Source organism: Convolutriloba macropyga, chromosome 4 (assembly GCF_964194025.1).
Source record: "Convolutriloba macropyga chromosome 4, txConMacr16.3, whole genome shotgun sequence".
Classification (NCBI taxonomy): domain Eukaryota; kingdom Metazoa; phylum Xenacoelomorpha; order Acoela; family Convolutidae; genus Convolutriloba; species Convolutriloba macropyga.
The window spans coordinates 50,622,120-50,646,053 of NC_134471.1; the positions used below are offsets into that span (position 1 = coordinate 50,622,120).

At 36.6% G+C, this 23,934-nt stretch overlaps 2 protein-coding genes across 4 annotated transcripts in view; one reads left to right on the plus strand and one right to left on the minus strand.

The window, feature by feature from the left end:
• Positions 1–23,934, minus strand: part of LOC142338488 (ankyrin repeat domain-containing protein 63-like) — a 112,036-nt gene that overhangs the window by 41,469 nt on the left and 46,633 nt on the right. Inside the window, exons 1-2 of one of the 2 annotated variants that reach the window (XM_075388263.1) lie at positions 17,202–18,534; positions 4,980–5,092 (exon numbers count right to left, since the gene is read on the minus strand). In XM_075388263.1, coding sequence (XP_075244378.1) covers positions 4,980–5,092; positions 17,202–17,424 — 336 coding nt within the window. In that variant the 5' untranslated portion in view covers positions 17,425–18,534. Of the gene's footprint in view, positions 1–4,979; positions 5,093–17,201; positions 18,535–23,934 lie in introns of those variants that run through there. The other variant, XM_075388264.1, reaches the window with a different exon arrangement.
• Positions 309–4,450, plus strand: LOC142338486 (stabilizer of axonemal microtubules 4-like). Of its 2 annotated transcripts, none has more exons than XM_075388260.1 (3): positions 309–497; positions 2,534–2,694; positions 2,925–4,450. In XM_075388260.1, the coding sequence occupies exons 2-3, from the start codon at positions 2,538–2,540 to the stop codon at positions 4,319–4,321; spliced, it is 1,554 nt and encodes a 517-aa protein (XP_075244375.1). In that variant the 5' UTR covers positions 309–497; positions 2,534–2,537; the 3' UTR covers positions 4,322–4,450. The 2 variants fall into 2 exon arrangements, with proteins under 2 accessions (XP_075244375.1, XP_075244374.1); XM_075388259.1 differs by having other exon boundaries at positions 310–497; positions 2,480–2,694.

Below are 23,934 nucleotides of genomic sequence, written 5' to 3' on the forward strand. Positions count from 1 at the left end.
ATAATCTACTGAAAAGTTATAACGGAACGGAGAAGTCATTTGTTTTTTTTTATCAGACTTGACGGAGAAGAGTAATTACTTTCCAACAAATGGGCCCCAAACTAAAGCCGGAAAAAGCAGCAACCGTTATCCGTACTTTCATTTCTATACTCAATGCTGGTTTTAGCAGTACTCTTTTTTAATTAATTTCTGTTCATACGGCGGCAGTTTTTGTTTAGACATGGATACGAAGAAGTATAAAGATATCTAAATAAACAGGCGCCTTTAAAAAGCACGTGCTGCGAAAACAGCAGAACTCATTGTAATTTAAATGTGTTCAAATAGAGTGTCTGTTTAGTTATTAATGTACTCTTCATTTGATAAAGAAAGGCACGTTCAAAAAGCACACAAGGTGTGTGTTATTGCTATCAACAGTGTGTAAACACACGCATACAAAGAACAGTTTTATTTATTTGTTTTTTATTCTGATTGTTCAAACAACACACAACACAGCGAAGGTAAGAATTTCATTTTTCTCTCAATATTTTGAAATTTGAGTTTGCGTCGAGTAAGCTTAAGAGCTAAAGATTTGAGATGTTTTGAGATCCGGGGTCTTTCACACCCTTACAACGTAAATAGCTGGGTGTGGGGATGATGCTATACCGTGGTTGATTGAGGACGGTTATCTTGCAAGATCTCGCAAGAATCTTGCGACACTATGCATCATCTTTCAAGATTATTGAAAGATCTTGCAAGATAACCGTCCGAAATGCGAGAGCCTTGCAAGATGACCGTCTCGCAAGAACTACCTTAAACGTGCCTTAGCTGTCGCATGGGCCTCTTTAGCTTCTTTGAAAACCAGAGAATGGGAAGATTACAAAAATTATTTAAAGGCAAAAAAATTGAACGTCAATTTTTTTTAATTTCAGCTGTGTGGTCCCCTCAATAGAAGTGCCGTTCTACTATAGAACAAGTTTTAAAAGGAATGGAAGGCTAACAAAACTTGCGATACAATTTTTGCTAAGTATTATAACATAGCTGAGATATTGCCGAAAAATACCCGCCGCTGGCGCGCTTGATCTACATCGGGATTGAAAAAGAAAAAGAAAAAGAGGAAGAGATAAATTGACGATTTTTTCCTGTTTTTTCAGTTTCAAAAAGTGTTCTAATTTGGCGTGCAGCGTCAGTTGGATTCTGAAACTATGCTTAATTCAGCTTCTAAATTGAAAGCTGATAAGCTTAATAACAATGCCAGCTAGCAAACACTCTAATGAACTAAGATAACCTAATTCTCATTATTTTAATGACCGGGCTTTATCGGTTTTATACCGTCTCTTTTGATTTTGATCTTTTGACGTTGACAGTTTTCACCACATAGCGTAACTTAATTCGTGAAAGAAATTAAAATCCATTTGATTGAAACCTTGAGTGAAGAAAGTAAGAAGTCAAACGTGAAAATCGTAAAACGAAAAACGTGATCAAAAGGTAAAGCGAATTGATAAAAAACAAAGCAGGACAAGTCCTGACGTACAATTCAAAAAATTTTCATTGACTAAGCAAAAACTAGACCTAGAACGGACATTGAGAAAATTGGGAAAACAATTTCCAAAAAAATGCTGTTCAAATTGCCGCATGTGAACAAATAACCACTAGCGAGAAAGCGAATTTTTGTTCAAACACCGTTTTCTCTCTACTTTAAAGTTAGAGTCAAAACACTTCACGCCGCAAAACCCCTCGCTTTTTCGCTCCAGTTCCTGTTTCGGCATGACCATATCTTTAAAAAAAGACCGCGCCCCAATACAATTCAGATTCTTTGAATTGTAATAAAAAGGAGAGCGCCTAAATAATAACCGTTGAGAGACTGACGGCGGCTTTTAATAATCATCAAAAAATGTTATGTCAACAAACTCAATTCATTAGGAAAACTGTTCAGGAATCATTTTAGATTTAAAATTTGCCATTTTATGAGAAATATTTTTTGACGCCTGCTTGCAAGATCTTTTAAGATTCTTGCGAGATACGCGTCCGGATCTTTCATCTTTCAATATAAACGTTATTTGCAAGAGTCTTGTAAGAACTTACAAGTGAGACTGGGGTATGTATTTGACCGTCTTAAGAAACTCCTAATCTTTTCCGGGATCTATTCTGTTTCGGCCCCCCCAGAGTGTTTTACGCCCCCAGTTACAAATTCTATGTTGTTATATAGCACATTACTATGTAAGAGTATAGCACGTGCGCCTGGGGGGGGGGGCTTAAAAAATATATGCCCACTAAGCTGGGGGGGGGGGGCAAACAGAATAGATCCCTTTTCCGCCAACTATGTCAACGACCCGATTTAGGCGGAAATCGGGTCATTCACATAATAACTTTGACCTCTAAAATTATATCCACCCTTTGTGTAATTACAATAAGGGCGACTTTTTTTCTAGCCGCGCGAAATGGGGGGAGGCATGTACGAGACTAAAAAAAGCCGGTGTCAAATATTTGGGCTGTGTTTTAGTAAACCGCGGGGCACGATATCCTTAGAACGAGACATATAGCCTTGTTATTGCAGTAGTATGGCGACCCCTTTGCCCAGTGTGGCGCAGCCCTTACAGTGGGGCAAACCCACCAAACACATCCTCCAATCTGCGGGTGCAGACTGTGACCTTCTGAACAGATACTCCACCACAAATTCAACAACTTACGGCATTCAGGGATACAGACCACGAGATGGTACATATTGCCACTTCCATTTTTGATCTTAATCCAAGCCCCCCCCCCCCCCCTCACTCAACAGGTATGTTTTGCCAACCACTTGAAATTTGCGCAGTGTAACATATAAATAGCTCGCTATTATTCGTTAAATTTGGATATGTGCCGTCTGATTGTAAGCCCAATGCGTGCCCACCAGGCTTTGCGGGTGTTAGATAAGGAAGAAATGATGAGGAGTTTCTTAACTTTAGGATGGCACAAGGGAACTGGATTCTTGTCCAACCTCAGACCCCAGTATCAATACTCACGACAGCTAGACGAACACGACAACCCAGTTATGTCCCGAATGCTTGCCGACTGCTACGACTCTGTCACAAAAGTCAGCTACAGACCCAATACAGTGCCACATGGACGAGAACCCTTGCCAGCTCTCATGAACGACAACGTCGGAACCGGGTTCACCCGAGACAAAGCTGTGACTGCCCCAACTGTGGCCAAAGCTTACGAGCCTTTCCAGCGCCCAATTGACGGAGGCCTGGAAGTCTTGCCAAAGTACGAGCCCCACCTCAGGAAGATCCGCCCAAAAGACCCGGTTGAGCAAAATCATTTCGGCCATGGACCTGAGTACATGGAAACCGAGTACAAGACGACATACCAGAATAAATACGATGTGCCCAGAGACTTGTTCACCAAAAGTGCGGGTCCACTAACCGATACTGGCTTCACGAGCAACATAAACGTGGAACCAGTAACGTATCATCATGATATGCCATACAAGGATTTACAGTTCAACGATAGACCAACTGGGGATTCCGAATATGTTGATAGATTCCTAGACAAGAAGAACCCAACTGGAGCCGAACCCTTGCCTTATGCTGTTCCCACAGCTGGAACTCGAGAAACGGCATTTACCAAAGACGGTGCTGACCCAAAATTCAAACCCAAGTACGACTTTATGAGTTATACAGACCTGCAACAGATGCACCCAGAGAAGGCGAAGAAACTGGCGAAGGACGACCCAGCAGCTTATTTGAGTGTCGAGAACCCAAATAACCGAACCTCGGTGGTTCCGCATTTCTATCAGGGCAAAACAACCGAGGACCCCTCGTTGGCAAAACGACTCAACCGAGCTAGTCACGGGCCGAACACAGAAACTGGATTTAGTGAAAACACGACTATAGTTGCGCCCGAAGTCATGCTACACGGACCCGATGACAAACGTCGATGGTTCACGCATAATGACTTGCAGTTCTACGACAAGAACCCAACAGGGAAACATCGCGAAGGAAGGGTCATTGGTGCCGTTCAGCCCCATGTTGAAGACGGCTATACGAAATCTGAGAAACTGCACAAACTAGGAACTGGTGAAAAATGGGATCCGAGCGACCAATTACGTAATCAGAACCCATATCAGGCCAAATCGGTAAAAGCTCGCGATACATTCTTCGACGATCACCTACATCACCCTAAGAACAGAGACTACCAAGTTCCGACTATTGATAAGGATAACTCTCTTCGTCCTGTTATGAACATCCAGAAGCCGAGACTTCAGCCTTTTGAGTATGATCCAAACTTCACTGGGGTTAAAGTAGGCAGTCCTCGCCAGCGACACACGCAGCACTGGGCAGTTGCCCAATTCGAGTCTTAAATCTTGAACTCACATTTGAAGAACTATAATTTTTTAAAGAAAACTCAAAGCACAATGTGTACGGATTTGGTCGCTTAGTATTTGCTATTTCTTAAATGTAAAGGACCTCAATATAAATTTTAAACCTAATTGTTTTACTGAGTTGAACAGCCTTATTGTGCAAAATATAATTTATAAAGGTCTGCTAATAAAGCGTCGGGAATATAGTTATAAATTCTTAAATAATCACATCCCTCCCTATGGTTCCTAAGTGGAGGGACTATTGTGTTTATTTTTCTATTAACCATACACAGTCTATATGGTCAATTTCTGAGGCTTTCCTCATCCGCTTTCGCTCCGAAACGATACGAGACATAAAAAATCACAAAATGCAAATACAGGCCAGTTTTTAACATTTTGTGAGTAGCGGAAAAAAGGACAACTTTGGAAGTCATGAAGTTTCCAGTTGTGACTACTGCTCGCGTAGCATCCAATATGTAATATGTTGTACTCTATTGACAACATATTACATATCTATAGCTTTGAAGTCAAATTCCATTTTATTTTTGTTTTTTGCTTTGATTGCTGACCACATATTTCATTATCACGCTACGTTTGGACAAAAAGTCTCTAGTCTATTGATGACACAATTGATATCGAGATGTTCTCTTAGGCATACCTTTACATTGACAACATCTAGGTTGTTGTCGGAGGCAGCCACAATGAATTTGGCCAAGTGAAGCTTTCCTTTGGAAACTGCGTCCAGAAACATTCGTGGACCACTCTCCATGCCTGCAACAAAAAAATCTTTTTGATCATGCTTGTAATAGAGATACACACACAATGTTCAATGTCAAATTAGGGTGAGAAACCAGATGATCAATTTAAACCACCAGAGCCTTCAGCACACTTCTTTCAAAACATTTATTATCAATATCGAACACCATTCTCTAGAACGATGACCTCCTATTCAACTATTGAGTAATAAAGTATAGTTTCTACTGTTCTTGCAGCAAAAAAAAAAATGAATTACTATTTCTAACAAAAACCAACACACCTTCAATCCTCCTCTTCGAGTCGTAGAAATAGATGAAATAGACGGTGAAATTTGTAAATGGTAACCTTGTTTACCCTCGCATCTTTAAAAAAGTTGTTTTATAGCAGAAAATCACTCCTACTGAAAAAAACACGTGGTTTAAAAATTGTGTCGAACATTTTTGACCTGAAATCAATTTTTCTCTCGAGCCTAAACAGAAAGTTTCTTATCAACTTTAACATCGATAACGTATTTGAAAGACTCGCTTCACAAAAAATGATAACTTTGTTCATTCTATCACAATAAATGCAAATAGCTTGGTAAGCAATATGAAAGGTCGAAAAAAGCCTCTACTGCTTTTCAAGTAACCCTATATCGTAGGACTAATTGTTGCTATCAAATGACTGTTATAATAAATTTAGTCAGTCTTGTGGTAAGAGGGTGAAAGTGGCCTGTTGTGGATTGGTGGGGGGGGGGTACGGACACTTGGAGCATTGAGTTTAACAATGCAGTTCAAATAGTTTTATCAGAGATTATTATCGACCACTACTAAAATTTAAAATGAAAAAAGAATCCCCATTCGGCACTCTTTTTTTGTATTTGACTCAGTTGAACATCCCGCCAATTAAGTTAGATTGCTTAAAATTTTGAGTGTGACAGCATTGTGAGTGTGTTCAGATTACGCAAAATTTGAACATGAAAAGACAAAAAAGTATCCTATTAAATCGAAAACGAGCACGCATAATTTCGCATAAAAAGGCACACACCGACTAGAAAAATTACTTCAAACCAAACAATTGCAGAACTTAAATATTTACACTATAATACCATCCACACATTTTCCGCATTTTCATTATATAATTTTGCTCTTTTCATCATTTTTCTTAGACTTTTTCTACGTATTCAAGTTTTGTTTCATTTTTTTCACCATACGTTCCAATAATAATTTTATACAATTCTGATAGGAAAAAAAATTGAACTGAGAGCGAGAAAGTTCGGAATTTCAACCGTTCTTTGAAAATGCTCAAATTTTACCTTGGGTGTTGCAGTAGTTGTCAATGATTTTTCTATGATAATCGCAGTTATTATTGTAAGTTTTCCAGCTTTTTTATGAGTTCTGTAGAAGTAACGTGAAACTGCCCTGAACCGAAAATATGCAAGTTTATCACTCTTTTGATACATGCTACCAATTTTTTCGAACAAATATGCATAATAAAATTGCGAATCTTTGCAAAATGCATTGATGACTAGTTGTAGATGGTTTTATTTAACACAAGAAGCTCTTTTATTACTCATTTTTCATTCTTTTTCTAACCTGTTGCCAACATATTCAACGTTTTTTTTATCCGCATAAATTTTCTCACATCAGGACACGTGTGCTGTACTGTCTTGATATTACTTTCAGCGCACTGAGTCTGATTAAAAAAACAGTACGCCTCATCACACCGAAGTCAAATTGGTTGCTAAGCAAAAAATTTAAAACAATCACTGCCTGGTTCTGTTGTTGCAAATGAAACTATATAGAAAGCATTTGGACAACTGTAATGCTTCAGCAAAAAACCTTTAAAGTGAATAAAAAAATGAGACAATTTTTGAGTTTTGTGGGTTCCAACTAAAAATGATTTAGCGTATGGATTTTGAATGGACTTTCTGAGATTTTTTATGAAAAAACATTTAAGACAATGTACGTTCTCCTTCTTCATCTTTTCTGCTGTTTTTTCTGTTTTCTCAGTTAATTTTAAAATTAGAAAGAAAAAATTTTTCGCTGCTAAGGCGCACTCACTTCTTCGGTCCACTTCCTGTTTCGGTGTGATCAAAATAACTACTCCATTTTGACTTCAAAAATAGTCAAATAAGTCAACATATCTTACAAAATAGACAGCGCCAAATATATTTCAAATTGTATTGGGCCCAAGGTATCAGGAATCATTTAAAGAAACTAAAGTAGGATCAACAACGTAGTCATGAAACAGTGTATTGCTTCCAAAACATCAGGAACTGATTGAAGAAACTAAATAAAGGTTCAACAAAATAGCCATGAATTATTGTAGAACCTTAATTGACTATTTGATAAGAGTGCACAAAGGATTCAAACGTTGAAAATAATTGAACTTTTTCTGGTTGTCTTAATGAACGCTATAAATTTAGATGCAAAGCATAACCTAAGAACTTTGGAAGAATTACTCTCCAACAACTACTGGAGCCCCGAATCTATTGCAGCCCTTTTCAGTTGGGGGGGGGGGGGGGGTGAAACTAAATTCACTATAGCACTATAACCACTAACAAAATATAAGGAGGAAAAAATTACTCAAATTCCACCAAAAAATTGCACCAACACGCCACTCGTGTTCAGCTGCCGACACTTGTTTACTTTAAATTGAAAATATTGATAAGTAAATTTGATTCGAGACAATCCTATTCTATGCCCCATGTCTCCTTGCTTTTTGAAAGAGCAGAGCCAGATGGCTGCAAAATTTTAGGAAGTTAAAAATTTTAAATTAGTGACTTGAAAGTAAGCAGCATAACCAATAGCAATAATAGCAATTTATGCAATTTTTTAAATAAAAAAACACAAGAAGAAATTTTTTTTTCATAATATCTGTATCTATTGGTTATCGCTAAAATTAATTCCATCGACAGCAAATGTAAAATCATGTGATTTTAGGGGCACTATTCAATTTTTGGATTAATTTCAACAGAAGCGCACTCGCTTGTTGTCACCTGTTTTCGAAGACTTCGTTCTGTAGTTTTTCCAGTGTTTGTGTATTTTTAGACTTCTGTGAACAAAATGATAATTAATATTTTTAATGGCAATAATTGCCATAGGAAAATACCGACTTTTTTTATACGGGAAAGCCAGATTAAAAATTTTCAATTTGATCCTTGTGATATTGAACAAAGCAAATTGCTGTTTTAAATGACGGCACTGTAATTTTAGTCAAAGTGATAGTAAAATTAAAGAAAACTGAAGATGGATTGTTTCTGAATCTCTTCTTCTAGAAGAGGCAATTTGATTGATTATTCACAAATATTAAAGAATAGATTGATCTCATGTGAGAGGTGTACTACTCTTGCAATCTGGCCTTGCAAGATTCTGTCAATCCAGTAAAATCTTAAGTTTTTTTATTTCAAGGAGATCCATCAAAATTTAAGCCAGATACTGCAGATATAAGTTCTTAGATCATAATTATTCCTCTTTCACCTGGCGCCGTGTCGTACGCGAATGAAATTGCGTACTTGATCTTGAGTCGCGAGTTTTGTTTATGTTCTATGTCCTACTTGCGCGGCGAGTGCGCTTTACAATTTCTAAATGAATCCGCTTAGCGAATCGCTTAAGGACTAATTGTTTACTTTACTCGATTTGTAAAGACAGTTAATGAAGAATAAGTTAAATTGAGCAACTGTACGCGAAGTGCAAAACTAAGAGAATGAAGATTAAGGCAACTGGTATTCCAGAAGTCATAACGAAATGTGAACACTAATTTCCCGTTGTGGGAAAATGGGAGCAACAGAATAGCATGTGAAATAATAATGACTTATGCACATGCCCCTCAGGAATAGGTACACTAAATAAATTAAGTACATCCTTTGATAAGTTTACTGCACTAAATTAATTTATGATGTATGACATTTCTCCCGCTTCAAAGAAAATTAAAATTGCTTAAAGTAAAATTTTAATAACAATATGAATAATAATAATACTTATTCACCGGTTAAATAGTATCAACAATATATTTACTGGTTATCATAGCTAGTCATAATTAATAATATATCAAGTTTTAATGTATCAGAGTTTTCACATGTCTTCTTCATCAATGATCAATTCATTTGAAGTGCTGTGATCGGCTGGCCGTATACGGGGGTCAGTCGGTGACACCTGTCCTATGATAGGCGACGGAAAGTCGTTATGAATCGGTTCAACTCGAGTAGCTGTTTTCCACAATTGTTTGTATAACTGAAGGTTGAATCGATTCGATGTCGCCTACGCGTCGCTTCCTACGGGGTGGAGCAAAGTTCGGAGGACACGAATTAGTGGAGTCACCTGATGAATCTTCTTTGTCATATCCATAATTTTTAGGACTTTTCCTAGTCCGTTTGGTTGTTCGTGTCAGAGTATGGGCTAAAGTTGTTGTTGGAACTGAAGGAGATGATACGAGTGCTTCTTGCTGAGTATTTGTAGGCGGGGGTGCAGTAAATACTTCTTCAGTTATAATTTGCTGTTCGGGAGCAGCCTCTGGAATTTCAGGTACTACTTGGGGAGCGAAATTGTCCGGAACTTTAGGCATACGTACTCGCATTGCGCGAGCAATGTTGAACTTATTCGAGGATACACCGCTACCAGTTTCTCGTTTTCTGTGTTTCATTTTTCTGTCTCCTTTCTGGATGCGGGTACACTCTTTAATGTGGCTAAGTATCTTAGCCTCAGTTGTTTTCTCGTGTGTGCGGGGTCCTCTGCGGTTTATGTAGTCTGTCAATTTGGTTTTTCGTTCTTCACGAGTACCAAATTTTGCAATATCGCTATTGCGTACTGTCACTTCCATCATTCCTGGCTCGCGAATGACCGAAGTGTATTGGTCGGCTTTTGTACTACCGATCCTGGGGCCAACACCTCATACAAGCCGTCCAGATTCTTCTTGGATCTCTTATGAAGGTGCTTCTTTCGGGCAATGTTTAATTGGACGGCGTGTTCTTTCAATGGGAGTGGACGATGTGCTTGCTTGGTGCGAAGGAAGCGTGATTCATTATCAGTTGCTAGCTGTTCGCGATTGGTAGCATCCTTTGTCGCCTTACACATATTGCGTTCAATTTCGTCGTCACTCCGGCTGTTTCCCCAGTGTTCCTCCGGCAGCAATTCATTAGGCGTTACAGTTTCTTCATCTAAATAATGATTCAAAATTTTTTCAGATGATTTGGGTTGAGTACTTATATTACTAAGTGGTGTATTGGCTTTACGCCCGAAGTGAGATTCGAATGGCGAAAGCTTAGTTGTTTTATGTTTACATATGCGAAGCTGGTATATAATTGATTTTAATGCTGCTTTAATGGTGAACGTATTTACTTCTTTATTTGCGTCTTTAATACATGCCAAGCGTTGTTTAATAGTACCAATAAGTCGTTCAACTAAACCTATTGCACGATGATCATTTGCCGGAGCTGGTATTAGTGTGATATTATTTTTTGTACAAAAATTTTTTACTTGGTTACCTATAAGACAACGGGCTTGATCTATTCTTAAGGAACGAGGAACTCCATGAATTTGTATATAATTATCTAACAATTTTATGACATTCGAGGCATTTGCATTATCAACTATTTCCGCAGAAGGGTATTTTGAAAATCTATCAATGCATGTTAAAATGTATATTTCATGTCGTTTTTCGTTATTAATGGGCCCTGCAAAATCTATTTGTATTTCTTGGTTTGGAACTATACATGGTGTATGTGTTTCAAATTGTTTTGCGGGAATGAGAGATTTTAAGTTTTCACCGATAGCAGTGCAAGATTTGCACTCTATTGCTTTGACAAGCAAGTCGCGATTCATGTATGGCCACCAGCAGTGCTGAGCCATACATATCATCCCCCAGCTACCCGGGTGACTCGCATGTAGATCGTCAATGAGGGCATCTTTGAGTGCATTCGGAAAGGCCACCTTCTCGTCCATGCAAACACACCCGCCGGTCACATGAAGGTCCCGCCAATAGCTATGAAGATACGGGTTGAGGGCCTTCAGTCTTTCTTCATCTCCCCGAATTATGCAGTCTCGCACTTCTTTTAGAACTGCGTCCTTACTTGTGAGTGATGCAATTAGACCTTTGCTAAATACTTTTCCCACCACTCGTTCAAACGACATTACTTGGGGGCTATCCGTTAGTGGGGTGCTTAAATTTTAATGCGATGAGGATCTGCGTGGCGTACTCGTTGTTGCATTGTCAGTGAATGACACGCGAGGCGAAGCTCTGGTAGATCGAGAGGAGAGTGTTTTTCCCTTGAGAGATGAAGCTTGTTGACTCATTGTTGATGAGAGTTGAGTTTTTTCAATTAAGTTAATTGACAAAGAGGAAGACAACTGAATTTCAGGTTGAGTTTGGGCAAAAAGCACCTGATTGTTGTTTATTAATTGAGCACGTGAGTTATTTAAAGTATTTGAGTGTAGCGTACTAAAAAAAATAGGAATTTGAGGCTGATTTTTGATTGACAAGTGAGAATGACTTAAAGGAGTAAATTTGGAAGCATTTTGGTAAGCGATTGACGCTTTTCTTGTGTTTACTAGCCTTTGAGACTCAATTTGTACAGGATTAGTTGTAAATGGTAGACTATGTGACGCAGACCTAGAGTGAATTGGGTCATTAGTAACTTGCGTTGCAAAAGAGTCATCTAAGGAATGCATTTTAGTCTTTTGAGTAAATAATAAAGGATTATGCCGGGCGGGTGTTAAATTGTTAAAGAAATAGCGTACTCGCGGTGCGAGATCGGAGGTGGTATTAATGAAATTAGAAGTGTTAACTTTTGGAGTAGGATATGTGTTAGCGAGTACGAAATCATTTTGATGGGAATGTACTCGCTGATCATGTACTTTAGTACAATTAAAACCATTAGTGGAATGGAGAAATAAGTTATGCTTTTGATTCGCGAATGATTTAGTTTCATTAGTTAAATGTACGTGTGGGGCGTGTGTGCTATACGGATGATTGAATTTAAAGGAGGTTACATTAGAGTTGTATTTTCGCGCCGCGAGATTTGAACTATCATTTGTTAAGCGAACATGCTGGGCGGAATTTATGTCTAAATTGGAAGTTTGTTTTGAAAAGAATTTTGGACTATTGTTTCGCGGGGCGAGATTTGAACTAACGTTTGTTAAGCGTACACGCTGGGCGGATTTTATGTCTGAATTAGAAGTTTGCTTTGAATAGTATTTTGAACTATTTTTTTCGCGAAGCGAGTAAATCAGAAATTTCAGTTTGAGGATTTTGTGTTTCATAATTTATGGTTAAAACTTGTGCTGTATTGGTGGTGGAATTTTTATGTTCACCATCAATATCAATATATAAGTTATGAAGTGAATTAGCTGTGAGATTGTGTTTTTGTTGAAGTAATTGGGCATCAGAATGTATGCTCGATAATGTTGCAACTAAAAATTCCTCGTCATATTTGGAAACACTTTCTGCTGGTTGATATGGATTACGAGATATGTAATCAACTAGGCCCATTTTCGCGCCAGGTAAATGCTCTATTGAGAATTGATAAGGCAAAAGACGATCATCCCACCGTGATAACCTACTATTGTAACTTTTATTTGATCGATGTTCTTTTAAAATGGAAAGTAATGCGCGGTGATCAGTGATAACAGTGAATTCTTTGCCATACAAATAATTTTTAAATTATTCTATGGACCAAACTATCCCAAGAATTTCTAATTAGTTAATACTATAACGTTCTTCACTACTGTTTAAAAATCGGGATGCAAAAGATATCGGCTTCCAACCATCAACTGTTAGTTGTTCTAGTGCTGCTCCCAATCCGGAGCGTGAAGCATCACATTTGATTCGCGTTTCAAATTGGGGGTTATAATGAATGTTTTCTGTATGATTTGCTATGCGAGTTTTAATAGCATTAAAAGGTAGTGTATGAGTGTCAGTCCAAATGTATTTAGTGGATTTACGATGTAGAGGTCTTAACGGGTGGCAAAGTTGAGCAAAATTGGGAATAAATTCACTAATATAGTGGACTGAGCCGAGGAATGAGCGTAATTTTTTAAGTGTATTAGGAGGTTGTAATGACATAATAGAGGATGTTTTGGATTCGAGTGGCGAGATCCCAGATTGAGTTATATTATATCCTAACCATGAAATTTGTTGTTTCGCAAAGTGGCATTTCGGAAGATTAATTCGAAGGTTATCTGCATCCAATTTTTAAGACAATCTAATACAAGTTGGAAGTGATCATATTCTGAACCTTTGCTAACAATTAAAATGTCGTCTAAGAAACAGAATGTATTTTTAAGTCCAATCAGGGTGTAATCCATTGCCTTCTGAAACTCGGCAGGCATGTCTGTAAGACCGTAGAATCCTGTCTTGAATCGATATGTGCCTGTCATTTCACCACTTATAATATTAAAGTTACAATGATTAGCAGTTTCAGAGTGTAAGTTTAGTTGGCTGTAAGCGTATTTAAGATCAATAGTAGAGAAATATATTTGTTCCGCGGGTTCTGTCTTGTAATTTGTTATTATTTGTGATATCGAATCCATAAGTGTTTCAATATTTGGCATCTGATATTTGTTCTTGTGTATTGCTTTATTAAGAGTTTTAGAATCTAGTGCTAATTTTTTGGTTTGATCTCGTTTGACTGTGATTACAATAGGTGAAATAAAATATTGATCAGAACAGTTATTCAGTTTTTCTATATGTCCCTCTACAAGAAGTTTTTTAATTTCAGTATTTACTCGTTCTTGCAAATTAATGGGTACTCTTCTACCCTTTTGATGTTTCGGCTGAAAATTTCGATGAAATTTAGATTTGACAATGTGTATTTTTGAGCGACCAATACGTGTAATAAGTTGAGGGAATTGTTGTGCGATACGTGTTTTAAATGGACAATGAGATGTGATAGTGTTGACCATACTACCTTCTTGTTTTGGGATTAGAGTTACTGAGATTCCAAGAGCGTCAAATAGATCTCTTCCCACTAGTGGTTTTAGGCCATCACGGACTACTACAAATTCAGCTTCTTCAAGTCGCCATCCATTGCTCGCAATTGGTGCCTGTATCATACCTATCACGTCTATGGGTTCGTTTGAAAATGTTTTGAGTTCCTGGGGAGGCGCTATCATCAACCAACGAGCAAGGGGAGAATTTTCCACAATTTCCGAAGCAAGAGACTCGGGCAAAATACTGCACACACTGCCGGAATCAATGAGAAGTCCAACATGGGCGTTACGAATTTGTAGGATGGTGTTCTTTGGTTCGATCTGTTTTGCGTTACTTGCGATGCTAGCGACCATATTGTCATCTGAGCTGTCGTAGTCCGATTCGCATTGCGGGTTATAATTCATATTTTGTATAGCATTTACCGTTTGATCAATTGTAGTTTCTTCAACGGAGTTAACATTAGAGCGACTAGAATTGTTTGATGAGGATTTCGGTTTTCTGCACACTCGCGAAAAATGGTTTTGGAGGCCACAATTATTGCAAGTCTTGCCTCTCGTAATGCACTTGACTTTATGATTAGCTGACCAAGTTAAGCCACCATTCCTGCTGAGTTTGTTTGGTGATCGAGGAAAGCTGGATGTAGTCGACGTTGATTCGGTGGTCGAAGAGGTCGTTGAGGAATTATTGCATTAACTTGCGGAGCAGATTGCGAGTTTGTAATTTGTAGTTGGTTTCTTTGACCTAGTTCCATATTTATGGCCAACCGTAATGCTTGGGCTGGTTCTAAAGTTTCTCGCAACAATTCCCGTTGAATTTCTGGATCTAACATATTTGCAATAAATAAATCTCTGATGAGGGTGTCTCCTTGACTTCCGAGCTCACAATTTTCAGAAAGTTCTTTCAATTTTCCGAAGAAATGTTTGATAGACTCTCCTCTTGTCTGTTTCGTGGTGAGAAGTACATATCTATCGAATGTGATGTTGCGCTGACGAATAAACGCTGTTTCCATGATTGTCCAAAGTTCTGCTGTTGAGAGACTGTCCATCTTGAGATGTGGGTTTTGACTACAGACAATTCGACGTCCTTCAGTGCCCAAACTAAGGTATAGCATTGACACAGTCTTTCGATCGGCCTGTGCCCATGGCTTGTCTCCGCACATTATTCCTATCTCCAGTTGTCTCTGGCACCGATTTTCCCCAGTTCATTTTTGATTGAGCGTTCCTCGCCAATCTTTCCCGCTCCGATTGTGCCGATGATCCCGTTATCGTAACCTCATAGATCGGTTCAAGTGGTAGTTGCACTGTTTCAGGTTTTAGTTCCAACAAAGTGTCTATTGTGATATTTTCCTTCGCAAGAAGAGCTAACTTGGCCTGCATCTGCCACTTTTCCCATTTCAGCGGCGGGTCTACACTAGGTTTATCCCAAAATGGCTCAATGCCAAGTGGAGTTCGCTTTTGAGCTGCTGACTGCGCCATGTCGTACGCGAATGAAATTGCGTACTTGATCTTGAGTCGCGATTTGTGTTTATGTTCTATGTCCTACTTGCGCGGCGAGTGCGCTTTACACAATTTCTAAATGAATCCGCTTAGCGAATCGCTTAAGGACTAATTGCTTACTTTACTCGATTTGTGAAGACAGTTAATGAAGAATAAGTTAAATTGAGCAACTGTACGCGAAGTGCAAAATTAAGAGAATGAAGATTAAGGCAACTGGTATTCCAGAAGTCATAACGAAATGTGAACACTAATTTCCCGTTGTGGGAAAATGGGAGCAACAGACTAGCATGTGAAATAATAATGACTTATGCACATGCCCCTCAGGAATAGGTACACTAAGTAAATTAAGTACATCGTATGATAAGTTTACTGCACTAAATTAATTTATGATGTATGACACGCCGTTTTGGGTTTCTGTAAGGTTCTCTGTAAACTTTACTTTAGCTTGATTTTAACTCACTTTGGTATGTATTAAATCTGACTAACTGTACGATCAGAATGAAATTAGCATCTGATATAACTATTCTATCGCACCAGATTTTCATCCCGCGGATTTCTTTCCAAATCTCACTAAGTTTAGGGCAAACCAAGACAAAGATAATAATAAATCAACAAATGTTGCAAACTCTTGGCAAGTTTTACTGCGGACACTTATCTAGTTTGCAGATTTATTATATAACTGAATTCTTACATAATCGTTTTAAAAATTTCCTTTTTAATTCAAATTAGTACGGATCTTACAAAACAGCAAAGAATTCCCTTAAATGTCAAAATTGACAAAAAATATTGCACAATATCATGCAAGAAATTGATTTTTTTTCATAGCTTTCAGGCGACTTTATTTTTTGGCATTGAATATTCTGTCATCAAGTTGAACATTTTTTTGCTACGGCAGTTCAATTTTGCTACCTAGTGTCTTTAAAAAGCAACAAATTAAGTTCATGCTTAAATGAGATGATGGCTATTTAAATATGAACAATAAAGCAGGTAGTGAACTAGTTCAAGTGTAGCCGAGCACCTAGTATTCTACAGCGTCTTTTAAACTCAAGGAAAAATATACCATTTTGTGTCATCTTGTATAAAAGCAGTAAGCAGAAATAAAGGCTCTAAGCAGACTAAGCATGTCTCTCTCTGCTCGACAAACTGTTTAACTTATTTATGAACAAGTTTCATTGTTCATGTTAAAAAGCAGATCAAAAGCAGATGTTTCCATTTAACTGATGTTTTTCATGCGCTGCAGTCATAAGTTGGTAATTAATGATAAAATCCTACTTAACCGGATGTGGGTGCCATAATAATCCAGTACTGAATTATGGTTCCATAATGCGTGTTTCCTAATTTTCTCAAAGTATGAAGCCCCCCCCCCCCCCCCGACACACACACCGCGGTGGATTACGTCATCCATAAACTTCATAAATATAATCTCTACACCCAATTAAAGTGCATCTATTAATTTTAACGGATAGTGAAACATATTTAGGCTCAGTGAGCCCTATTATTGTTGAAAAATTGGCTCTCTCGCATTATGGCCCCCAGCTTAGTGGTCATATAACGTATAGCCACCACCCAACGCCCCCACCCCCCAATCTTGCAAATATGCCATAATGGGGGGGGGGGGGGGGCTTTCATTTTGTGCGGGGGGGGGGGGTAATGGAGAAAAATCAAAAATAAATGGGACAGACCCGAATAACTATGATGTGAGTCATAAGTTCTGAACTTACCGAAGAGCTTCGTAGCTTGCAACGCTGACATGGTATCATTTTGAGATTGGGGTTTGGGTTTTATCGGGGGTGTATTTTCACAAGAAGATGGCGAAATATTAACAATAACTGGGTTAGCTATAACATGGTTTTCCGATGAAGCGTCGTTCACTACCATATTTTCAGATTCTGTGATTGTTTGACCTTTATCATTAGTGGAGCTTAAAGAATCATTAGTACTCATTTTGATATATAAGCAATTAACAAAAAAGACTTGTAAATGTTTAATAAAGCTGAGATTGAAAATATAGTTGGTATTAAGTAAAGTAAAATTAAATATTCCTTAATAGGTGGAGTTTAGGTGCAATAAAAGTACACACAAAGTACACTTTCTGAATATAGGCCTCGCAGGAATTATCTGCAGACCTGCGTGAAATCTTTATTAGATAAAATAGGGCGTTTTTCGTCAGGGGTAATATTGCAAGCCCAAGGTGGGGCAAAATTTAATAAGTTTTTATAATTGGAAAAAGGAAAACTTTTTCCTCTACCAAGGCTGGGATGTAAATTATATATTGTTTGTTGAGAAATAAAACCGGAAAAACAGGCAGATTTTACTGTTTGTGTCTAGCAAGCAAAAGACGCTCTATTCGAAAAAAAGGTAAGAAATAAATAAAGCGTTCAAACAAAAAACAGCGATTGGTAAAAATGAAAAGTGGTGAAAATACAGCAGCAGCAGTTAATTTAAAATTTGTTTTTTTTTCTCTAGCTAACCGGAAAATATGAATCGAACACGATATAGATGGAGCTAAATAAGATAATTCAGTTGCTCTTTTGTTTCAAGTAAAATAACAATTCCCTGTTCTTTATACTAATTTGAGGTAAATTAAAGCTTAAAATGAAAAGCGTTTTACATCAGATATAATACTCTTTTAGTTACACCTGCATATGAACAGAATAATGAACAAATTTGTACAAATTGCTCAATTTTGAAGAAGAGATAAAAATTTTTAAAAAAGGAGAAAATTTCGTGTTTAATAAAATGAAGTTGATTACGGAATTCTTTGCGTAGGATTTTACAGGTTGTTCAAAGAGCGTTTCAAATTAAAAGGTCAATATAAATTAGCACGTACTAAGGGCTATTTTGTGCGTGTCATGAAGGGTTTTTGCCCCCTCTTTATGACCCATTTCCTCAAATATGACATATAATACCCTGTAACAATGTTATTTGCTGTTATTTTTACACCGACTAATCTTTCCAATGTTATTACGCACACACAGAAAAAATGTTTTTAAAAAACGTTATGACAATAATGCACTATCCTGTGTATAACATAGAAAGAAATAGTATTTTCAATTTAGCTTGCCCACGGATATGGTGGTAATTTTTTAACTTGATGAAAGAAAAGAAAGAGAGAAGAAATAACTTAGCTCCTTTTTGCCTTTGACTCTAAGAAGGGAAGTTGGTGATAAGAAGCAGGCGCAAATTCATGTTATAATCAGATTAATGCCATGCTAGAATAAGCATAATCTCTTTCTATATACCCTCAATTTTGTCACTTTTTTCAATTCACCCTAGCTGGAATCCCTTCAATTTGTTCACTCCGCAATAACCGCCTTTCACATGAACGAAGAAGCTATTTATACAACCAAAAGATGATCAAAAATGCTAAATTAAGTCACGTATGGTACCATAATGAGGTCTGAAATCATTACGCAATAAGCGTGCGCTTTTCAAGGTTTACAACCGGCATACGTGAATGAAATTGGATGCGCGATTTTTCAGGGTCGAAATGACAGCTCTCTTCATGACATGAAAATGCCCAGATTGAGAACGATTTCTTTAGAAATTGCTGAAGGGCGAACGAAAATAGTCTTTTCACTCTTTGAGGAGAAATGCGAAGTCGAAGTAACCTGATGTTGAACATTAAGCCAAAATTTTGTTTTGTTTTGAATCGTCGGAAATACATAAAATTTGCAAAGGCAACCCCCACATGGTTAACTCTGGAGCCTTGCAAAATTGCCATAATAAAATTTGATTGCCGATTTCTTGTAATCATATATTAATCTCAAATTAACCACCGTCTTGATCACATAATCAGATCTATCTAGATAACGAGATGACTTTTCTAGGCAACAAATGATTTAGAAAAATATGTAAAACACGACCGACAGCGATGATCTTTTTCTGCTGAATTTTGTTTTCCTTTTCTTACTTTTCAACTTACTCAAATTGCAAGGAGTCAATAGGACTATAGCAATTGAGGTTTAGAACAATGATACAAACTAAAGCATTAATGGACCCACGGAATCATTACTAGCAACAAATAAACATACCGATAAACGAAATCTTAGGCCTAATGGAATAAATAACCATTAAGAGTACGATTTGGCTCATTACCTGTCCAGTGTCCGAAAAATAGGGAATACATACTCGATTTAGACGGGAGTTTTCACGACCCAAGTTTTAAGATTACACTCGGCTGATTTTGTTCAAATTTGATTCAAAACTGTATACATGTGCACTCACTTTCGCAGAGCGTGTTTTTGGGGCCAGCATGAAAATTTGGATCAATCTTTTGTCACCAGGATCCTAGTAATATTTTTAATCAGCGTTGAATCATAGTATTTCTCAGTCTGTGTTTTTACTATGAACAGATTATGATCATGTCACTTTTTACCCTGTTCAGACAAAAAATCTTAGTAAAAAAATGCTCTATGAAAACACTCAGAACAGTCGAAAATCCAATTCTTCGTTTTTCATGCACAGTCAAAAGAACATTCGGCGAATGGTCTGTACAGCCGAATTCCAGATTGTGGAAAAAGGGGGAAGAACTCCAGGGGAAAACCGTGCTTGCTAATAAACAAAAAATCGGGAGACACGCAACAATCAATTATATCTCTATAAGTATGTTTGTGAAATCTTCAAAATATCAATAAAAAAACAAAAAACAAAAGGTCAGCAGTTTGTCAGTTTCTGCAAAAGTCAGTTTCAGTTTCTGCAAGTTTTCTCAATAAACAAACCCAGCAGCTTGCTAAACACTTTTTTGTGGTGACCAAACTGTTCCGGGTTCTCTTGCATGACTGAAGAGACTGATTTCCACGCCATAAGTGACTATTTTTCACAAATTAAGAAAACCGTTTCCATGTCATCTTTTCTCGCAATTACAGTATCTGATTGCCACATCTCAACGTAACTCAATTGTCACTGATATTCACGCTTTAAATAAATCATTTCCACGAGAAAAAAACATTTTACATAGTTAATCGTGTTTTTAGTGCTGATTCTCATTGTTTCTTAAATGCTTCAGGCTTATCTATCTGGGTCAAAGCAGATAAGGGAACCAAAAATTTTCAAAAGAAACAGGAGGACGCCAAAATCAATCAATTAGCAGCAAGATGAATGGGAGACTTTAAATTAAATTTGTTTCAAATGCTTAATTTTCCAGTTCAAGTGCGCAATAACAGGTTTAGAGCCTGCTAGCTTGGTGACTTCTACGCCCAATCAAACAAACAGATGTCAAAACAAGTTCGACTGACTCCCGTGCCTAAAGATGCAGCGCAGAGAAAAAGAAGCTGTCTTCTAAAGCAGCGGAGCTTGAAACAATCGAGCCACAACCACCATTAGCATATCATACCATACAACCAGCAATAATTAAATTTCAATTAAAATAATGGAGATTAATGCAAAATTTGTGTGCATTTTCACATTTTTCTTGGAAAGGGCAATCTGAAAACTAATGGAGATTCATATTTAAAATTTGATTTTCGCTTAAATTTGATATATCTTGACATTTCTACAAAAAGTGAAAATTACGGTTATCATAATTTAAACAATTATTTTTTATAAAACTTGGAAAAACTAGACACCTTTTGGAAAGGGAAGTACGTGAAATTAACAGAGATCCCAATTGAAACTTTGATTTTCCATTAATCTTGATAAACCTAGAAACTTTCTTTGAAACCGAAAATTTTGAAATGAATTGAGGTCTATCTTTTTGGCCGATTGATATAATAATCGTAGAGAAATGTGAGTGGTATCATTAAAAAGATCATATAGCGTAGAAATCGAAAATCAAAAGATTTTTTGAAATTCGTTTTTTTTCGAGGAGTTATCGAGGCTTGAAGTTTCATGTGACCACGGTATATGTGGTTCACTTTTCTTCACTTTTAGAGTAATTTTTAATCGATTGAAAAATTTTTCTATAAAACTTTTAATTCAAAAGCCTTTTTGAAACCTTTTTTTACCTTTCACGCTACAAAATGCATCTATTTGATGTTCGTAATAGACGAAAGACGGCTCAAAAACTAGCTCTGGTCTCATAGAGAAATTTACCATCAAAAAATTCGAATTCTATTTGAAACTGTTTTTTTTCAAAAAATTCACTGTTGTTGATTCACTAAGAAATTAGTCACCTTTAATTACCGTTTAAACCGTTTCATTAATGACAAAACCTCCTCTGTAGCAAAAAAAGGATGCCCAATGAAAAGAAAATTATCTTTCAAGGAACCGCTCATACATTTTCTGGCTTCCACACTGAGTGTAGTCTTTTGAAGTCTTATGCCATAGGCACGTTAACTAAAAGTGCTATACTTTTCCTAATGAGCATTAAGTGAACCTATCTAGTGCTTTGAGTGGACAACTTATGGCTGTTAAGAATTTAAAAATAATTTTTCGGAAAATAATTTCTTTGAACGTTAGCCAATCTTAAACATATTTTTAGCGAACTCTAAGTCACTATCAGTAATGACAGTATCCTGATTTTTTTTACTGCTACCAAAATAATTTGATCAACTGTTTCGTCTTCATTTTATGGCTTTATGAATTCGATGAGACGAGTTTTCATATATTTAAAAAAAAAATTGGATATTTTTTCACAATTTTGTTTCCTATTGGAATTCTATCACATTATCGTAATATTGATAGTTCCTATTGGCTCAGAAAAGTCATCAAAAGAATAGGGGATTAAGATTTCAGAGAAAATATTGTGGAATAAATGGCTTCGACACTTTCTGCTCGCACTTTTCTACTGAATTTATGGTTTTTGCATGTATTTGCTATTGTTTTCATAGTCATAAGACTTGTTCTGTCGTCCTATTGAAAATTGGTCAGTAACAAACACCATTTTATTCCCATTCGGTCATAACGTAGCGTATTTCCTGATTTCAATTGAAAGCCATTGAACTTAATGTCGTTGAGACTACGGGCTTCACCACAGATTTCTTGAATTTTCTCAAAAAATTTGTTCACATTTGTCGATTTTTTAATTGCTATGGTGAAAAAAAAGGAAATGGATTTTTGTCAAAAAAAAGTTTAAAATCGAAACCTTCATTCTGAAAAACTTATTTTTTAATGAGACTTTTCTCTGATTTTTCGGAATTTGCTATTTTATTATTTATGTAGTCGTAAAAGGGCGCTGAAAGGTCTCATAAGCTTCTAACTGAATTTTGAATGAATGATATTACTCTATGAAGTCAGTCCATAGGAAATAGTCCTAATATTTATGACAATATTTGTCTTCAAATTTATTTTTCATTATTTCGTTTTTTGTTATTTGTTTAGTTTTTTGCTTAGTTTTTGTTGTTCGTTTGGTCACATTTAAACTTATTCTCATGTTTTAGAGGTGCCATCAATCTTTTTTTTTTTGAAAAATTAAATTTTCTATTGATTTGATGTCGTAACTGATGTTTTGCTTGTGGGACAATGTGCGTTTTCATAAAAGTTTTGTGAGCGGCCAATGTTTGTGTGTTTTTTCTCTATTACCATATTCACGTAATAACAAAGCCCAAATAATTTCAAATGAGGCCCATATGAAATTATTTAATAATTCATAATAGCTGTAGCTCAAATAGTTTTGATAACAACTGAAATAAAAAAAACAAAATTTAATATTTAGGTAATAGCTAGATAATTTTATTGGCCTCATTAATTTCTCTTTTCGCAGATTAATTGAAATCTCTTGAGCTTTTTTGCATCTTTAGTCCGTTTCTATGGCTCAGTCTAACCAAATTCTGGTCCTATCAGTTTCGTAATAACGTTTTAGTAAGTTCATCGAAAATATTTTTGTTAAAAGCTAATAGTTTTTAAGACGTTTGAAATCATTTGGTTAAAAAAATGTTGATAGATTTTAGAATTTCGCCTCATTATTTTTCTTTTTATTTGTTACCTAGTCTCATTAAGAAGTTCCAATCTGCAGTATAGTTAAGATAAGAGAAAAATTGTGCAGTTAAGATTTTATTGGATTGCATTTTGACGTTGTCTACTAGGTGCTTTTACATTTAGATATTGAGTTTTTGCCGTTAAATTTTTAGTTTTGCTTATTTTGTTTGTTTTTCCTCTTGTAGTCTTTTTATTGGCACATATCATGAGCTCTGACAGAGTGTGCAACACATAACATCAGAAATCATCAAGAACGAAATTTGCAACTTCAAAAACTGATTAACTAATAACAAATCATTGTACTCCATTATTAATTCAATTATCATTCTATTTCCCAAAGTTTCTTGAAGCGGCCAAAGCAACAACAGTAAACCAACAGTACTAAAAGTTGTTAAACCTTGATGCTAAATGGCACGAAAACAAAGGTACAAAATTAGTAGTTGCATGCAATCTGTACCCGGGTCGACGTGTCACCGCCATTCAAAGCAAAATTATGTAAGAATGTAAGATAAGCGGTGAATGCGGAAATTTATGTAAGATAAGCTGTGAATGCGTTGAAATTACATAAATAAGGCAAAGAAAGCAGTGAAAAAAACG

Coding starts and splice junctions, on each gene's coding strand:
- LOC142338486 (XM_075388260.1), top strand. CDS start 2,538: ATGGCGACCCCTTTGCCCAGTGTGGCGCAGCCCTTACAGTGGGGCAAA. Junction 2,695..2,924: donor GGGATACAGACCACGAGATG/GTACATATTGCC, acceptor TCTTAACTTTAG/GATGGCACAAGGGAACTGGA.